Source organism: Vanessa cardui, chromosome 19 (genome assembly GCF_905220365.1).
Source record: "Vanessa cardui chromosome 19, ilVanCard2.1, whole genome shotgun sequence".
NCBI classification, from domain to species: domain Eukaryota; kingdom Metazoa; phylum Arthropoda; class Insecta; order Lepidoptera; family Nymphalidae; genus Vanessa; species Vanessa cardui.
In genome coordinates this window covers 12,282,022-12,299,668 of record NC_061141.1, presented here as the reverse complement: position 1 = coordinate 12,299,668, position 17,647 = coordinate 12,282,022, and the positions used below count along the sequence as shown (strand labels likewise).

At 31.0% G+C, this 17,647-nt stretch overlaps 2 protein-coding genes and 1 long non-coding RNA gene across 10 annotated transcripts in view; 1 reads left to right on the top strand and 2 right to left on the bottom strand.

The window, feature by feature from the left end:
- LOC124537775 (neurobeachin-like) overlaps positions 1-17,647 on the top strand; it is a 410,519-nt gene that overhangs the window by 378,595 nt on the left and 14,277 nt on the right. For all 8 annotated transcript variants that reach the window (XM_047114671.1, XM_047114669.1, XM_047114672.1 and 5 more), the window contains one exon: positions 15,870-15,985. In XM_047114671.1, the coding sequence (XP_046970627.1) occupies positions 15,870-15,985 (116 nt within the window). The remainder of the gene's footprint in view (positions 1-15,869; positions 15,986-17,647) is intronic.
- The window catches only part of LOC124537777 (facilitated trehalose transporter Tret1-2 homolog), a 46,212-nt gene that overhangs the window by 24,520 nt on the left and 4,045 nt on the right, over positions 1-17,647 (bottom strand). The gene's annotated exons all lie outside the window — the stretch shown is intronic.
- LOC124537779 lies at positions 684-1,409 on the bottom strand. The gene is made up of 3 exons (XR_006966936.1): positions 1,352-1,409; positions 1,002-1,046; positions 684-824 (listed from the first exon to the last, which is right to left on the bottom strand). It is a non-coding gene; the product is annotated as an uncharacterized LOC124537779 (long non-coding RNA).

The window sequence follows — 17,647 nt, the reverse complement described above, 5'->3', positions numbered from 1 at the left end:
AAATGGAATACCATTCGAACAGGGACTTGAATTCTATAGTTTAATAAATGCATTAAGGGGACTACAGGAGCTAATTGCCCTTGAGAATCACGCGCACACACTTACACTAACGACAAAAACGGCATGTCCCCGCGCGCACTACGCTTAGCGAGGCGGCGAGGTTACGCCTGAATATTCCAACAGATGGCGCCGAACCGCCGCGCGCCGCACCGAGCGAAAGCGAAGCGAAGTCAATTCTATCAATTCTATCAATCACAGATGTCATAGAAATGGATAGGACAACAGAATTATTTTTATTTATTTTAAGTGTCATTTAAAAATCAATTATGGTAAAATTAAACTGATTCAATTAAACTTAAAGGATTCTTATTTATATTTTGTGTACAAAAAATAGACTGTTAATTTTAACCTTTTTTATTTAATTTATATTACATAACATTAGTTGTTTAATACTAAATATTATAACATAGCAATTTTTAACATTTTATAAGTTTGATAATATATATATATATAAATTAAAACAAAATCTAAAACATGTTTAGTCGATTTGATTGAATTATTGGTTAACGAGGTCAATGAGAATGGGTTTGGTCATAAATCGCACAAAAATTGATACGATAGAATATAATTTCTATTGTTCTTGACTGTTACTTGAAAATGATTAACAAATAAAACTGATTCAATTAAACTTCAAACATTTTTATTTATATGATGTTAACAATATTATTACCTGTGAATTAGAGGCTTCTTCTAGTACACGCTTATATGAATGTGTACTTTTATCATTTAATTCACAATCATCGTGATTTTTTAGTGTTTCCAAACTATAAAAAAAAAATTGATTTACGTACAAATGACACATCCAAATATTTTAGATCTTTGGTTCACAACAATTACATATTTCTATGGTAACGACTTCATTTTTTTTTTAATTATTAAAATTAATTCATACAAAACTATAATTCCTATTATAAACAAAATCTATAAAATTAAACTCTTACGCATTAGAAACAGCTTCCGTGTTATGATTTTCCACTATCTTCATCCTGTAAAAAATAAAAAGATGTTAATCATTATATTTTATTAATTAAAAAAGTATTAAAAAATATATGTTTCTAAATATAGTCATTTAAAAAAAAACTTCGGACTTGTGGGGATCGAACCAAAACACTTACATCAGATTTCCGTACTTTGACTAAATACTCCAAGGTAACCGATTGAGAACTTGACGAAAAATCTGATTCTATGCGAACTGATTGAATGTTTTTTCTAATAGATGTGTCCAATATTCATTATTTATGAATATATATATATATATATATATATATGTTTACTAATAAAATACTCTTACCTTTTTATATCGTTCATATGTTCGGCTCTTAATTTATATGAACGTTTTTGAGTTTTTTTCACAGATTTTACTTTATTACCCATATTTGCAAAATGAAACTTTATTAATAATAACTGAATAAAAAACAAATGGCTAATTACAACTAGACTATTTTAACTTAATATATATATTTACAAGAAAGAATAATACTTGACAATTAAAATTACACAAAAAAATATCTCGTAACGCAATGATCCGGTGAAAACAGCGACACGTCCATTTAGCAACAGGCCTCGGCCGGCAGTGTCTGTACGAGGCGTTCACGCACACATGCTTACGCATTTCGTTCGAAAATAAGAAAATCTGATTTAAAAAAAATCTATTGATATTACTAAAAAATTATGACAATAATTATTTAGTATATTGTTTGTAGAATAATCTGACAAAAGACAAAAATTATTGAATGTATATAAGTATAGTTTTGAAACAAAAAAATACTTTTTTAGAGGTATCTTTGCGATTTTTTTCTATCGAACCAAATTAATTACATCATGTTTTCATATCAATAAATAGCTAGGATGTATCCTGAATATTATCATATATTTTTTTCATTTTTTTTATTGCATTGGATTATATACTTTTGGGCATTATAAAACTTGCATTTAGCTCATGTAGTCCCCTTAAATAGTGTTATTTAAAGCAGGCGATAGAGAATGAGTAAAATAGAGAAAAGTTCATTTGCGTATAAACCTTTTTTGTACCTGAAGGTTTCTCTCAGCTAAATATACTGTCAGTTGCGTAACATAACTTTGTTGCAATAATATTATTTTATAGATAATTAATTAATTCATATCTGCTGTGGTGTTTGTCGATTAAGGGTGGGCTTTGTTGATCATAATGAACTATGCCCTTTTAATTTTATAAAAAAATGTAACTTGATTATACCAATACTTAAGAATTTAAATATAATCATAGGCTCAATTAGATTAAATGTATAACAATAAATTCAAAACGTGTTATTACGTCTGTACGCCGTCATAGGAGTTTTCCGAGAAAACGTCGGCGATTAGATGATAATTCGCGGTACAGTCGTCCGCACAATACGGTGACGCGGAAATCGGAAATAGTTCCGCATTAACCATGTAGGTTAGAATGTTGATAGTTTATCATAAATAAGATCGTTTATTTTATATCATATATAAGCTAAGAATAGATTCAAGGTCCGTTTTGTGTTTATAAATTTATTTGTTTGATTTTTTTTTAATTAAAATTGATCTAGAGTACCTATGTCTACTAATATAATCTACAAATAGTATTTTTTTTAGAATAATTAAATGTTATCAACCGAAGTAACATACATACGTTATGTTTACGAATATGTTTTCTGTAATAGCTTTTAAAATACATTAAAAATATATTTTCATATGATCTAAGGAATGGTTATTTTTTTATACATCACCAATGTCTACAGGTGACCACTTGCCAGGTGGCCTGTTTGCCTACATATCAAATAAAAAGCCAAAAAAGATAGATACGTTTTTTATTAAAAAATACATCCACACTTACAGATATTTTACGTTGTTTTCTCTATCTGACCCAAATAAGCAGGTTTAAATTAGAGCTTGCCCGAAATTCCGTTTTAGATTCATTTGTTCTATACACGAGGCCTTTTCGAATCTGAAACGTGTATTCAATAAAAATACAGCATGTAAAATGGTCTTGAGGCTTGACCCTTTTCAATTCTTTCATTGCTCTCAGTACATGACAGTACCGATTATTTCCTTGTACTTAAATTGTCATGTACCTTCATATAAATAATCTGCTATTTACTTTATTTATTTTGTTGAGTTGTCAAACCATTGTAGAAAGATGACAATACAACCCCTATATCATTCCGAGAGTAAATAACGATCAATAAAATATGTTATGTCGGTAAAGTAAATACGTCACTCGTTGAAACTTTGTAATAAAAATCCAATCGGTATTTATATGAGTTTCGTAATCCCGTGTGTATTAAATCTGTATTCAAAAGGGAAAAGGTTTCAAACACAAAGGCTTTTATTGGGTATGTTACGCGATGATCACCGAATGGGAACCGTCTTTACCTGTTGACTTCCAGGCAGGATATATTAATTTAATAATTGTATTAACTAACATGACTGTATTTTTTTAAATGTTGAAAAAGAGTAACTACTGAGTTTCTTGCCGGTTCTTCTCAGTAGAATCTACTTTCCGAACCGGTGGTAGCTTCACTTAATTGTTAAATGACGATTCAAAAGTGCTTGTAAAAGCCCACTTGAATAAAGTATACTTTGATTTTGATTTTGATTTTTGATTTTTAAAAAATATTACTATAAAAAGTAAAATTCGCGTATTTTTGGTTTACATTTGAAAAGACAAATATTGTACTGACTATAATTACTAAAAATGGTCTAGTGACAATTTTGGAATTGAAGTTTTTGGAAAAAACCCGTAAACGATAATCGATAAGAAACGTAACGGAAACAACAATGGCTTGGTTCTATTCCGCAGTGAGGCCGTAACCTTAGACTCGACAATGTTAACTAGACCAGTATCAATTTAGTTTACGTCCGATCGTAAAGTTTTCATTAACCCTGCAAATTTGATAACTATTGAAAAAAAAACTTTCTGTATCCAAATATAATCTTCGTCAACTTCTCGTCGCCCTATCTGTAATAATTTACATAATACGTGCGTCATAATTATAGCAAGTCTATTATAGTAACAATTATTCTATTACGTTCAAAGTAAATAACCATTAGTAATATAATTCAAACGAAACGTAAACCGATCGTTGTAACGAAACGCCATCGGTTACATAAGAAGATCCGATCCCCGTGTAATCACCATGCCCGACCGATACGTGTATCGTTATCGCATGAATGCGTATTATAATATAACTTATGTTACTTCACTCAGATCGAGCCTATTATTATTGTTACACTCCGGAAATCATAAAAATAATGTATAGAAATTTATTGTAGATTAAATTAGAAAAATACGTAAAAAATCTTGATAGTTGTTATGGAAAGAGTAATACATTTCGAAATGTACATACATAAACATTTCATAAAGCCTTGTTAAATGACAAAACGTAAGTGTCCACGTGAGCAACTTTTTTTTTTTAAATTTATTGAACATATTTGATTTAATTCTAACTTTACGAAATTACGAAGTAGATTTTAAAACGATTCGTGCAATTTTTCCATTAGCAAACTTATTTCCATTAAGAGCTTAATTATATTCGAAGACATTATACTTGATCATGAACCGGACTGACTCGATCTGACTTGATCATGATCAGTGCTTAAAACGCGTGGTCTGTCCACGCGTTTTAAGCACTGATTCATAATAATTGCGGGTTGAAATCCAAGCAAGAACCATTGATTTTTCATGTGCTTATTTTGTGTTTATAATTCATCTCGTGATCTGTGAAGAAAAACATATACCTACTTTTAAGGAAAATATTCCTCTATACATTTGTATTCACCAACCCGCATTGAATCAGCGTGGTGAAATAAGCTCCATATCTTCTCCTCAAAGGGAAAGAAGGACTTAGCTAAGCAGTGGGAAATTTACTGATTCTTTCTATATACTATAACAACTATTGTTATATGATCTGTCTCGTTATCTTACGCAGTATCACAGTATCGATTAGGCGAGATTCTATTCGTTAACAATCGTTTTATATTTATCACAAGAACATGAAATTCACACTAGTGACGTCAACATGCTAAATTTAAAGCGCGAGAAACTGCGAAGCGCAACTACTAATGTAATTGCTTTTTATAGATAGTAAAGAGCTTTTTTTCAAACAAACTTCAGACAAACTTGGTTGTAGGGCTTTGTGCAAGCCTGCGTCTGGGTAGGTACCACCCATTCATCAAATATTCAAGCGTCAAACAGCAGTATTCAGTATTGTTGTGTTCTGGTTTGGATGGTGAGTAAGCCTTAACATCTTAGTTTCCAAGGTTAGAATCGCATTGGTGATGTAAGGAATGGTTAATAAATCTGACAGTACCATTGTCTATGGTCGGCGGTGACCACTTACCATCAGATTATCCGTTTGCTCGTAAACCAATAGCACAAAAAAACGTCCTCTCATACTGAGTGGTATAAATAATTTACGATTAGTCATTAATGTTTGACATAGTTAACGAAACGTACAATATTTATTTTCTTAGTAATCTCATTACTACAACCATGCCTAACACGATTTCACGTAGCAATGTACAAATTAATATCGTTATTGGAACAGCAAATAAATTAGTCACCAATGTTAAATTATTTTCGCAAACACTTTTATTAAATGTAAAATCATCATCATTCCTTTAAATTTGTTTAACTATTTAAGTTAGAACAGGTTAAAGAAAAATCTACTTTTGCATTAATAATGTTAGGGAATAGTAGTAGGGATTGCTTTGAATAATTTCGGTAAAATGTGTTTTATAGTTTTTTACGACTTAAATGCTTGCCTTTATCTTTCCGGTTTAAATGTCGTATATAAAAATTTTATGACATTTCTTTGATAAATGGATCTGAACATTCCTTTGGCCAATCTGCACACACGTTGTATATAGTATGCCCAAGCATATAAGTAATGCTGATGAAAGTATTCAATGACTTGAAAGTAAAATATTTATATTTATATTTCAAGTTCGTTTACACGTCGTTTAGCTATCTATGACGTATTCAGAATTTAGTGAAGAAAATATAGAATTATTTTTTAGAATATATTTCCTGATTTTGTTAGCAAGTGTTGCCTAAAACAAAAATAAACAATAAATTACCACTTTTGAATATTTCAACAAGGAATGGGTTTTTTTACGATACCTTATTTAAAATTCATGATGTGGTTTACGTAGTCACCTCTTCCAATAGTAGGTATTGCGAAAAAATCAGTAGGTATTTACTCACGCATCCGAATTTTCCTTAAAACCTATTCATGACTTACAATGAAATGAAAAATATATAAGCTATTCAACGAATAAGAATCCATCCAATATTCAATGAAAAAGCATTTAAGTTTAGCTTGCCTTCTTTGCCTTCAACAATAACATTCCAAATTATTTTACTGATTGTTCAAACCTAATAGTAAAATCTACATTAGCTGCAGTAGAGCATCAGATGGCGATATCGCTACAACGCGATCTTTTTCAGGCAACATTTGGGCGGAGGATAAATATAATAAGTGGGAAGGTCATTCTCATTTCTAGGAGTACCCTAATACTATATCGCCTAATTTAAAAATAACAATACAATCCAGCAGAACGAATGATATCCTAAACGACCTTCGACCGTTTGTAATCTGTGCTACAATTATTGGTTGTCCAAAAATCACATTTATGGATTGAAACATCATAAACTTCCTTTTTTAAGTTTATTATTGCAAATAAATGCCGACAAATACTCGTTCAATAATTTGGATATAACAATTCTCAGACGATGATTTATTAAAACTCGCCTCGAGGAAATAATTAATTCAGGGCGCCACAAAATATAATAACCAGTCGCTCTTCCGCGCTCCATATCCCCGGCCTACGTATCTACCGGAACTTAGGTTTTGGCGCGAAAATTCTATTCTTAAATGGTATACCTGGAGTTTTATGCTAATCTTTTACATTTACTCTAAATAAGGACTACTACACACGTTGAGACATTCTCAAGCGTTTATAAGAAGACATACTAATGAGGATTTTACACTGTTTTTAGATCTGTTGTTATACTTTACACTTTTTATGACGTCTTTCTACGAACCAATTTAAAGAAGATACAAGAAAGTTTGTGCCAGATGCCAATCATTGGTTAAATACGACCCACGCACATGATATTCTGCCAAGTAATATGTGTTGTGGTGTTCCGGTATGAAGGGTTAATGAACTTGCGAAATAGCTGGGATGAAAGTCACGATGACGTTTGTGTGTACGCCTCAGTTGGAATCATATCGTATCGCTGATGGCCACTTGTCGTCAGTTGACCCCCAGAAGACTTATAATCTTGCACTAAAAGTAAAGTAACAGTTCTCTTCCCCTTGGAGATTATTGCGCCAAGGTGTTTCATGCGGATTAGTGGAAACACATGTTACAGAATTCCATATGAAAACATACGGATTAACTGGCCGTGTTTTCCTTATTTATTATAAATTAAGCACTTATGGGCAGTGGTGTCACTTAAACCGATCAGGTCACGGCTGGTCAAAAGCGACGTTTTTTACTAATAATAAGAAATATATAATGTAAAATATATAACGTTCTTGACTCCTTTAAATATAACTTTGACCATACTTGAACCTCTCGTGTTACTTTACGGCAATAAAATAAATGTTTACGACGGATATCGTTCTATCGTTATCAGAGTCAAAGTCATTCTTAATTTATTCTGAACTTCATAAGCAGGTCACTTATATACTAGCGAGTGAACCAGTGTAATTACTGGCAACTATTTGTGTGTTTATTCTAAAAAAATGATCTTTAAAACGTATCTTATATGGATATAAATAATATAATATCTTTTTATTTTAATAACAGAAAATATTTTTTTACTTGTCTAGATATAATAATAATATGTTTACTATAAACTATTTAGAACGCAATTCATATCTCATTTCTCATTGCCACATCGCTCGGTAACAATATCAAAGCCATACATATGAACATATGAATGTGTTTGTTTATCTACAATTGTTTTCTTCCCAAAGTATAATCGTGATGGAAGCAATCTCGTTAGTTACTTGTATGTATCTCAGTCGAGTTCTAGGTCTTGACACCGCGCCTAAGCTGTAAATTGACACCATTTAGTACACGTCAGCACGCAAGTGCTTATCGTAACAATAATATACTGTTCAATTATTATCATTGTTCTCTGTCAAAATTACGGTTACAAATTTAGCGTTGGAATTGGGTGACCTAATTTAATATTAAAATAACAAAGTGGTATGTCAACAAGATATTATACTTTTATACATGGTGATTGTTGGAATTTAAGTTTTGACACGCAATATAATATCGATCGATCGCTTTAATTTTACTAGGTTTATTTATTCTACAGCTTAATATTAATTAGAGTTTTAAAAGTGTGATTACAGACACAAAAGAATGATGAAAGAACTTTCATCGGTTGGCTCGTTTGTCCGGCCCCCTTCATAATAAAATAATAAGTCATACTGGGTAACTTTACAGAGTTTCAACTCAATCCGATAACTGTTAAAGGAATGTAAAATAACATTCGTATGATACATTTGATGTTTTACGCATTGAATTGGAATGTTTCTTTAACACTATACTGAATAACTGTCAATTCGCAAATGTACGGCACGTGCCGCGTCCCGAGTAAAATTTGAAAAAAGAACACAAGTATTTGTAAAGTTTATAGCGATCACATGATAACGCGTCAAATTTCCGCTTACGCCAATTGATATTATCATTTAACAACCGCATGCCATAAATCTATGATGACAATACTTAGTATGCACGTTGTAAGTAAACAACAAACTGCCATTGTATGGATATCAGTTACTTGTCTGTATAAATTTCAAACATCTTTAAAATTCTATATAAATCGGTATCAGTTAACGTGTAAAATTGTAATACTAGAACATCGTCATTAAGACGTGCAAATAATAATAATTAATACAGAAATAAAGGAGATTTATGTTGCAAAATGTTCGATCTTCGAATGACGCAGACTAATCTTTTGTCTCTGTTAAATGTGCTTTTTTATGTAACTCTCATCCAATAAAATGCCATTGAGTATTGTCAATGTTTAGACTCCCTTGCTTCGGAAGCACATAAAGCCGTTAGTTCTGTATAATTATTGGATTCGCCCATCGGATTCTGATACTAGGAAAATCAGGAATTTACCTATCCTACGCACATATTAGTGCGCTATATGTACATTGTCTTACATTTTCAACCGACTTCAAAAACGAGGAGGTTATCAATTCGTCTGTACATTATTTATTAGAAAGTGTTAAAATCTTCATACGTTAACACCAAAAATTAAAAAAAAAGTCATTGAGATTCGTTTGCATAAAAGAAAAATTTTAACAATTTTTAATATTTATTATAACTATCCGCATGTAAGTACTCATGTTTGTTTTGCACTGTACGATTTTCAATGTCAATGTTTACGGACATACTCGTATGTAATGCAAACAGTATGTGTATATAAAGCTGAACACAGTAACAAGATGCTAATATAAAATAACATAACACTTTCTCTCCTCACTATACGCGGTGACATTTAAGTAGACTTATTGAGGTTGATGATTAAAAAGGTCATATGCGTGTTTATTAAAGGGCTTCATATATTTTTACCCATTGTTAATATATTACAGTTCTTTGTTCTTTAATAACATATTGCAATTATAAAATGTAAACCATTGTAAGCAATAAATGTAATTTATTTATTAAATAGATCTATGAAATCTTTAAAGTAGACTTGACATCAAAAAACACATACTTAGAAAATAAAAAGAAATAACACAATGTCACGAAGTCTACGGTCTGTGGGCAGCCTTAGCAATCAGGTTCATGTAATAAATGTCGAGATTTAATAGGAAGTTAACACTTCCGAATGGTCACCACGGTTCGTATTAATGTTGTTGCTTTAAATTACGGCACGACGCGGCGAAAACCGCTCGACTATCGCTTTTGTAATATTTCATTGAACTCTACAATACACATACATATTATGTATTTATACATTTTTTTATATTTTCATGATAACTTTATAACCGCTTTCGAAAATAGGAAGAGGATGTTTTAACGCAGAACTCCATAATTTCTTAACCGATTTGGATTTTTTTTAATAACATTTTATACCTAGTATCAATATAATAATAATACAAATAAAATCAAATACTTTTAATATATAAAAAATAATCGTCTAAACAACTATTTATATTACACTAGACAATATATCATATTAAAATTGATAGCTTATGCCTTAGATTTCTTTATACATGTAATCATTGTTTAGAATTATATACTCAGTCAGTTACTTTGCGATCCTCGTTCTATACCTGTTTATAAACATACAACCGTACTGTTTTGTTATGTTATATATATTGTATAGACAGCCACTATATACATAGTTTGTATATAGTTATATCATATAGTTTGTCCATTTTTTTAAACAGTATTTATCTATGTGTTGGGTGTTATTTCCGGACAACAATTTACATCAACTTTATTCGCATTCGGCTTTATCTATTTGGATGTAATTATCATACTAATATTGAAATTAGGGAAGTAATTTTTGTTTGTTTTTATACGAGTATTCATTTGGAATAAAATATATTTATATTTATTACGTTTTACCGTAAGCCATGTGGCATATGCATATTGTATCGTTTCAAATTATAAGTCTCTTATAGTCCGTTACGTTTTTCAATTCGGGCCGTTGAAATATAAGGAACTAGTTTTGATTCGCGCTTAAGGAGTCGGGAGGTGTCACGCATATAATGTATTTAATAATTAATATATTTAATAATCACACATAGAAGCCTTTTTCCTACCTTAAGATTCAAATTTGATTCATACCAAATTTCAACAAATTGGGTTTAGTAATTGGGTACGAAAAAGCACCAGACAGATGAACAAATCGAAAGATAGAGTAACTTTTGCGTTCATCATATTTATACAGATTATATTAATTTTACATATAGATCTCGTTGACAGAATTTGTAGGATATTCTGGAAACATAAGTTATCAAAGTGATTTTTAAAATAACAATAATTTAAATCATTTTTCAAGATTCACAATAACTCTACAAACATATAATTTAGATAGAGATTAAAAGAGATCTCATTAAAATGATACGACAAATGCTTCACTAATAACAATGTTCATTTTTCAACTTGGCAATAGTTAGCTGGTACTGCGAACATAGCGTTTTATATAAATTGGACTATAAAAGTACATAACGGTATAATAGCCTTCCAGTAGTGGCATATTCGATATTTGCGTGCGATACTTTTTTTGTTATTGGAACACTTTTACTAAGCCTATGCTGTTACAAATTAATTTAATAGTAAATCTGATCTGGCACACGTTTATCATTCTTTGCGTATGTCAATAATATCTTAACTAATACTTTAAATGCGAAAGTATGTTAATGAAATAGTAAAGTACAGAACAGGATATAAAGGTAAATTAATATAACGGTCAACTAGTGTTTATTATGTAGCAACAGTCGAGTTAAACCTTTAGTGGTATATGATCATTTAACGTATTGATTTTAATTACCACATACAGTTCAATTAAATCTAAAATATTTAAAACACATTATATTTAGATAGCCAAAACGCGCCGTTGGATTACGGACTTTATTATTTAAAAAAAATCTATTCAGTCTCACGTAACTAACAAATACATTTAATATTAATATAATTAGTGTAGTACAAATACTTAATTGTAAGTTTCTGATTCAACTGACGATACCGTTGACTAAAAAATTAAAAGAAAAAATCTTACTTAAATACACGTATTTATAAATTACTTCACGGCCACTTCCTCTGCGTGATATTTGTAATATTTAAATAATTATTATTTTGTGACATTTTATAATTTCAATACAAAAGCCCAAAAAATACCTTGACCTTAAAGTACAATTATAAAATAATGACTTAATTCGGGTGTTTGTAGTCGTTTAAATGTCATATATTTGATTACTTCGGCGTCGTTACGTATCGATTATCAACTTCTGTCAATAAATTGTAACTGTGTTAGGATCACGGCAAGCTTCAGTGTTATGTTTCGAAAAAATATAATTAAAATGCTTATGATAGGACTGAAAATATAATTTATATGGTGTTTTGACGCGTATGTGTTGCTATAATTAATGATTGTAATCAACGTCACATTTCGATATCCAAGATTTCACGATCGTGCGCTTCGATTTTGAGAGTATTCTTACAGAATCGCTACTCATAAATATAAGATGATTTATATGAATTATAATTCTTTTGGATTATTTATGAACTTATTGAAAATTCGTATATAAATTCTTAACAGTCCGAAAGAGTTCAGGCGCAGGGCGACCTTACGTATTTGATGTAAACTCTCAATCTCCGGGATGCCCCTGATTTACTTTACAGATAAACCTTTTATTGACTAGACCCGGAAATTGAATAGAGGACCTCGGGATCTGTAGCCTCATATCTCAACAACCAAATATGTAAAAGAACAGTCAGCCATCATGTCAGACTTTAAATTAATTATTTTATATAAGCGTGATAAACCTTTGTTGAGAGATTTACGATTTACTCTGTTCGTTTAAGTTTTCACATATTTAAACTTTAATACTATATAATATACGTATCGAATATTCGAGTAGTGTATTGAACTAGTCAGTCAGACTGCGCGACGCGGGTCGTCAACCCGATGACCGTGACCCACTCGCTCGACTCGCGGAAACACAATATCCTTTTATGTATCGATAAGCATTTAATCGATTTTTTTTTATATTCAAAATTATATATTACGATTCTTGAAAATATTCTAATATAGGTTTTAAGCAATATATTAAAAATTAGTTAACAAAGCCGTGTTAATTTAACTGTCCAAAAATAGTAACTACTAAGTTGCTTTTCATGACGACCTCCATGGTCGAGTGGTGTGTACACCGGTTTTCATGGGTACGCCACTCTGAGGTCCCGGGTTCGATTCCCGGCCGAGTCAATGTAGATAGTACCATTAGTTTTCTATGTTGTCTTGGGTCTGGGTGTATGTGGTACCGTCGTTACTTCTGATTTCCATAACACAAGTGCTTCAGCTACTTGCATTGGGATCAGAGTAATGTATGTGATGTTTTCTCATATTAATTTTATTATTTATTTATATTCTTTATGTCTGAATATGGTGTGATTTGATTGAAAACATACCAATATGCTATCAATGTTTAACTTAAACTCGAATAAAAATTTCATTCAATGTTTTTTGTATAGAATTGCTATCATACAAACTATACGAAATAATGTAAATTAAGTACCGCTAAATTTTATTCGTCTTCACTATCTAGGTTTATAAATATATTCAAATTTATAATAATTAAACCCACTCCCAAACGAAATTCTGAATCCGGAAAAATACTATTCAATAAAATTATCTCGATTCAGCAGTCAAGGCTCTCAACTAGTTCGTTTCGACATGATTGTGGATTCGAACCCACTTCCTTAAGATTACGATGTGTGGTCATGTACATATCAAGGACTGAAGAGATGCAGTGTATAGACAAATCAAGATTAACATGACAAATGAGGGAGTAGAGTGTGAGAAGTAAATTGAAAGTTAGCAAAACATGTGCTTGAAATATCAAAATATACGATTGATTGTGTAATCATAGTAAAAATTGTTGTCATTTAAATAATAAATAATAAAGTAAATAAGCTTTTACATCCATGCTTGATGGCATTCTGTCACCTGTATAAGCGGCCAACTACCAGTTTATAATACAATTAGTAAAATTTCGTTTGTTATATATATGTTGTTACTGAAAATCATCGTAAAAAAACTTTCTTTATTCAATGCTTATAAAAGCATCGTCATGTGACGGATTACATTAAAAGCTACCGACGATCCAGAATGATGATTCTACCAAGAAAACCGACAATAACTGTGTAGTAACTCTCTTGCACTAATTTAGAATTAAAAAAATAATTGTATCGAATTAAAAACAAATATTGAAACTCTTTTGGTAGTTGCACTCACGTGAAGGTTTCAGAGTCGTACCATCAAGGTACGCGTATAGTCAGCGCCGTAAACAAAAGAGGATATACAATGAATGCCGGTAATTACTTATTGTGTAATACAACATAACTACCACTAAGTTCAATACTTGCAGCGGTCTGAGTTTAATTTGTCGTTTTATACACACATAATAACATCTGTCGTTGACCGCAGAACATATGTACGCTGATAGTGCAACCACCAAGAACTCTGAACGATTTTAGAAAGGGAATACGTCCGTTTCCAGACCCCTGATAATATGTATGTAAATTTTATGATAATCATCATCATTGACGACCTCCGTGGTCGAGTAATGGGTACACCGGTTTTCATGGATATGCCACTCCGAGATCCCGACTCCCAGCAGTGTCGATGTAGAAAAAGTTCATTAGTTTTCTTATGTTGTCTTGGATCTGGGTGTTCGTGGTACCGTAGTTACTTCTGATTACCATAACATAATTGCTTTAGCTACTTCCATTGGGATAAGAGTAGTGTATGTGATGTTGTCCAATATATTATATTATGATGATCACTTTCGCGTTTGAAATTATAATGACTTAGTATCCTTCTCTTCACTTACTAAAATAAAGATAAATTGTCTAAATGTAAATAAAGATCGGTTACCCGTTTGATTGATTGTTTATTTTGGTTATTTTCACAGTATTATGTCATATGGCACTTTGGGGTAACGCTGCAGATATTGAATCTGTCTTTATTTTACAAAAGAGAGCAATCCGGTTTATTTATAATCTTGGAGCTAGAGACTCTCTTCGGGATATTTTTAACAGAGTAGGAATACTCACTGTTGCGTCGCAATATATTTACAACAATATCATGTATATTCACAGTAACATTGATCACTTTGATAAAATCAGTGATAATCATTGTATATGCACTAGAAGTAAGGATAAGCTTATAACGCCAAGTTTCCGACTCCGCAAAGTCAATAAATCTTTCTTGGGGCAAGATATCCATTTCTATAATAAAATTCCGCAGACATTTTTAACTTTGCCGTCTCGTAAATTAAAATCGTTTATAAAAAATACATGGGTAAAAAAAGCGTATTATTCGATACAAGATTTTGTAGATGATAAAAAGGCGTGGAATACCTGTTGACTTCTAGGCAGGATATATTAATATAAATAATTGTATTAACTAACATGACTGTATTTTTTTAAATGTTGAAAAAGAGTAACTACTGAGTTTCTTGCCGGTTCTTCTCGGTAGAATCTACTTTCCGAACCGTTGTTAGGTTCACTAAATTGTTAAATGACGATTCAAAAGTGCTTGTAAAAGCCCACTTGAATAAAGTTTATTTTGATTTGATTGATTTTGTAATAACATGGTATTTCTATTGCCGATGGCGTTCTGTAAATGATTATTGTAATTAAATTATCTTTGCTTACTTTAAATATAATTTGCTAGTACGCTGTACTCGAAGGTACGATCAGTTTATGAGTATTGTTGAAACACGCTACCGATTGACCCTATACGCTATGGAGTTAATTTTGTGAACATTTTTTATATATTATTCAATTACAATACTATAGTATGATATACTTAAAGATATGTTATATAAGATATTTACAATTGCAAAATATTTACATAACTTGTTATGTACGTACAATACAATCTGATAAGAAATTAAATAACAAAAGTTCTTTACTTAAAGGAATTAAATTCTACTCAAATTACTTGTATTTAGAAGCACTAAATACAAGTGTCTCGTTCACCTTTCATATGGAAACTCTGCAATATGTGTCTAATTCAATGTATCTGTTGTCCTCAGGCGCGCGTCGATGATGTCCCCGCGTCAACTCATGCGCAACTCAAATATGACGCAGAAGTGGCAGCGACGTGAGATATCGAACTTCGAATATCTCATGTTTCTGAATACGATTGCCGGTAAGTTTTGTTATTTATTTTACCTCATGTACTGGTTTTGTTTGTATGAAGTCTACCAATATCAGCTACGGTAGCTCAAGTGTATATGTGTGTGTATACAACTACATAAGAGTACTCACTGTTATCATGTATCTCTACTAACACTATAGTTTGACGTTGTATTTCAAAGCTCAAACTTATAAAGGCTATTAATAATCTTATTGTAAAAATACTTATTTATATTAATCATCTAAACTATGCATTGCTTATATAAGGTAAAGCAATGATCTGATTCCTTACTTTATTCTGGACCAAAGATATTATCTATAAACATTTTTGGGATAACGCGAAAGACAGAAATGTACTTTTACAATAAATATCTCAAAGATGTATTTTCAGACGCTCAGTATTTTTTTTTGTTCATTCAACTATTTCCTTTTACGGTAAATCTTAATTTAATTAGTCATCTTTGTAATAACAAAAATAATTATTTATTCATAAAATATGAGTTATTAGCCGCGGCTTTATTTGTTATTTATTTATTAACAGTAAGCTCAGGTCTGGTTTAAAAAAGGTAGAGCTATTTATTCCTTTGAGTTTAAGCTTTCATCGTACCAAACCCGACGGACAGACATACATAGAGAGTTACTTTCGCATACAATATTAGTATATCTCGTCACCGGTCAGCATCCAGTCATACTGTCATGTTGATAAATGCATTCAGTTATAATGAAATGCAAACAATGCAGAAGAGACAAGAAAATATCATTTAATTTACAAATAATTGGATTGCTTATTAATTACAACGACAATTATGAGTCATTATAACATTATTTATTCGATGGCTCGTTGGCTTAGAGATTATTTTATAATACTTTAAATCTAGAGGTTGGAGGTTCGACCCTTTCTGGTTAGTAAGTTGCCAGTCGCAGCAATGCTGACTATTGACTTTTGGTGATAGGATAATAAATAAAAGAAATGATTAAAAGATGATCAAAAGCCAGGGCCTACTCAAACATTTTTCTGAATAATTCTTCCTACAATTTATGAAATTGTAAATATTCAGCATTAATTTTACAATAGTGAGAAATGACTCGTGATATAACAATATCGTATATTGCATAAGCCTATTATGCATTACATTGTGAGTTTATAACATCTTTTAAATTAATACCGAGCGTCATTTTGTGACGAATTGCACCGGAATTATAAACTTTATTCTTAAAACACTAAGATTGAATTTTAATAATACTGCTATTCTTATAGCATATATATTTACATAAATAATAAATATGTGACAGAAAAATTCTTTTATGATATCGTATATAAAAAGTGTATGCGCGTGTACCTACGGTATTTTTTTGCATATGTCAATCTCTCGTGTTCGTAGATTTCGTAATAGAATTGCAATAAGATGAAACGCCGGTGATTTAACGACATTACGCCAACAACAGAAACTAGTTGCCTATTGTATAACACATATTTTATATCTACTAAATGTTTAACTTCAATATAATATAACCTATTTTGAAATAGTTTTCTGGAACATCCCCATGTGGGTACCGCACTAATCTAAATCTAACCATCAAACATAATATTTTGAATTCCATAGTAAGCGGAAATGTTAATAAAATAACAGCAATAATCTGGAAAAACCTGCCTTAACATATGATACGAATAAGA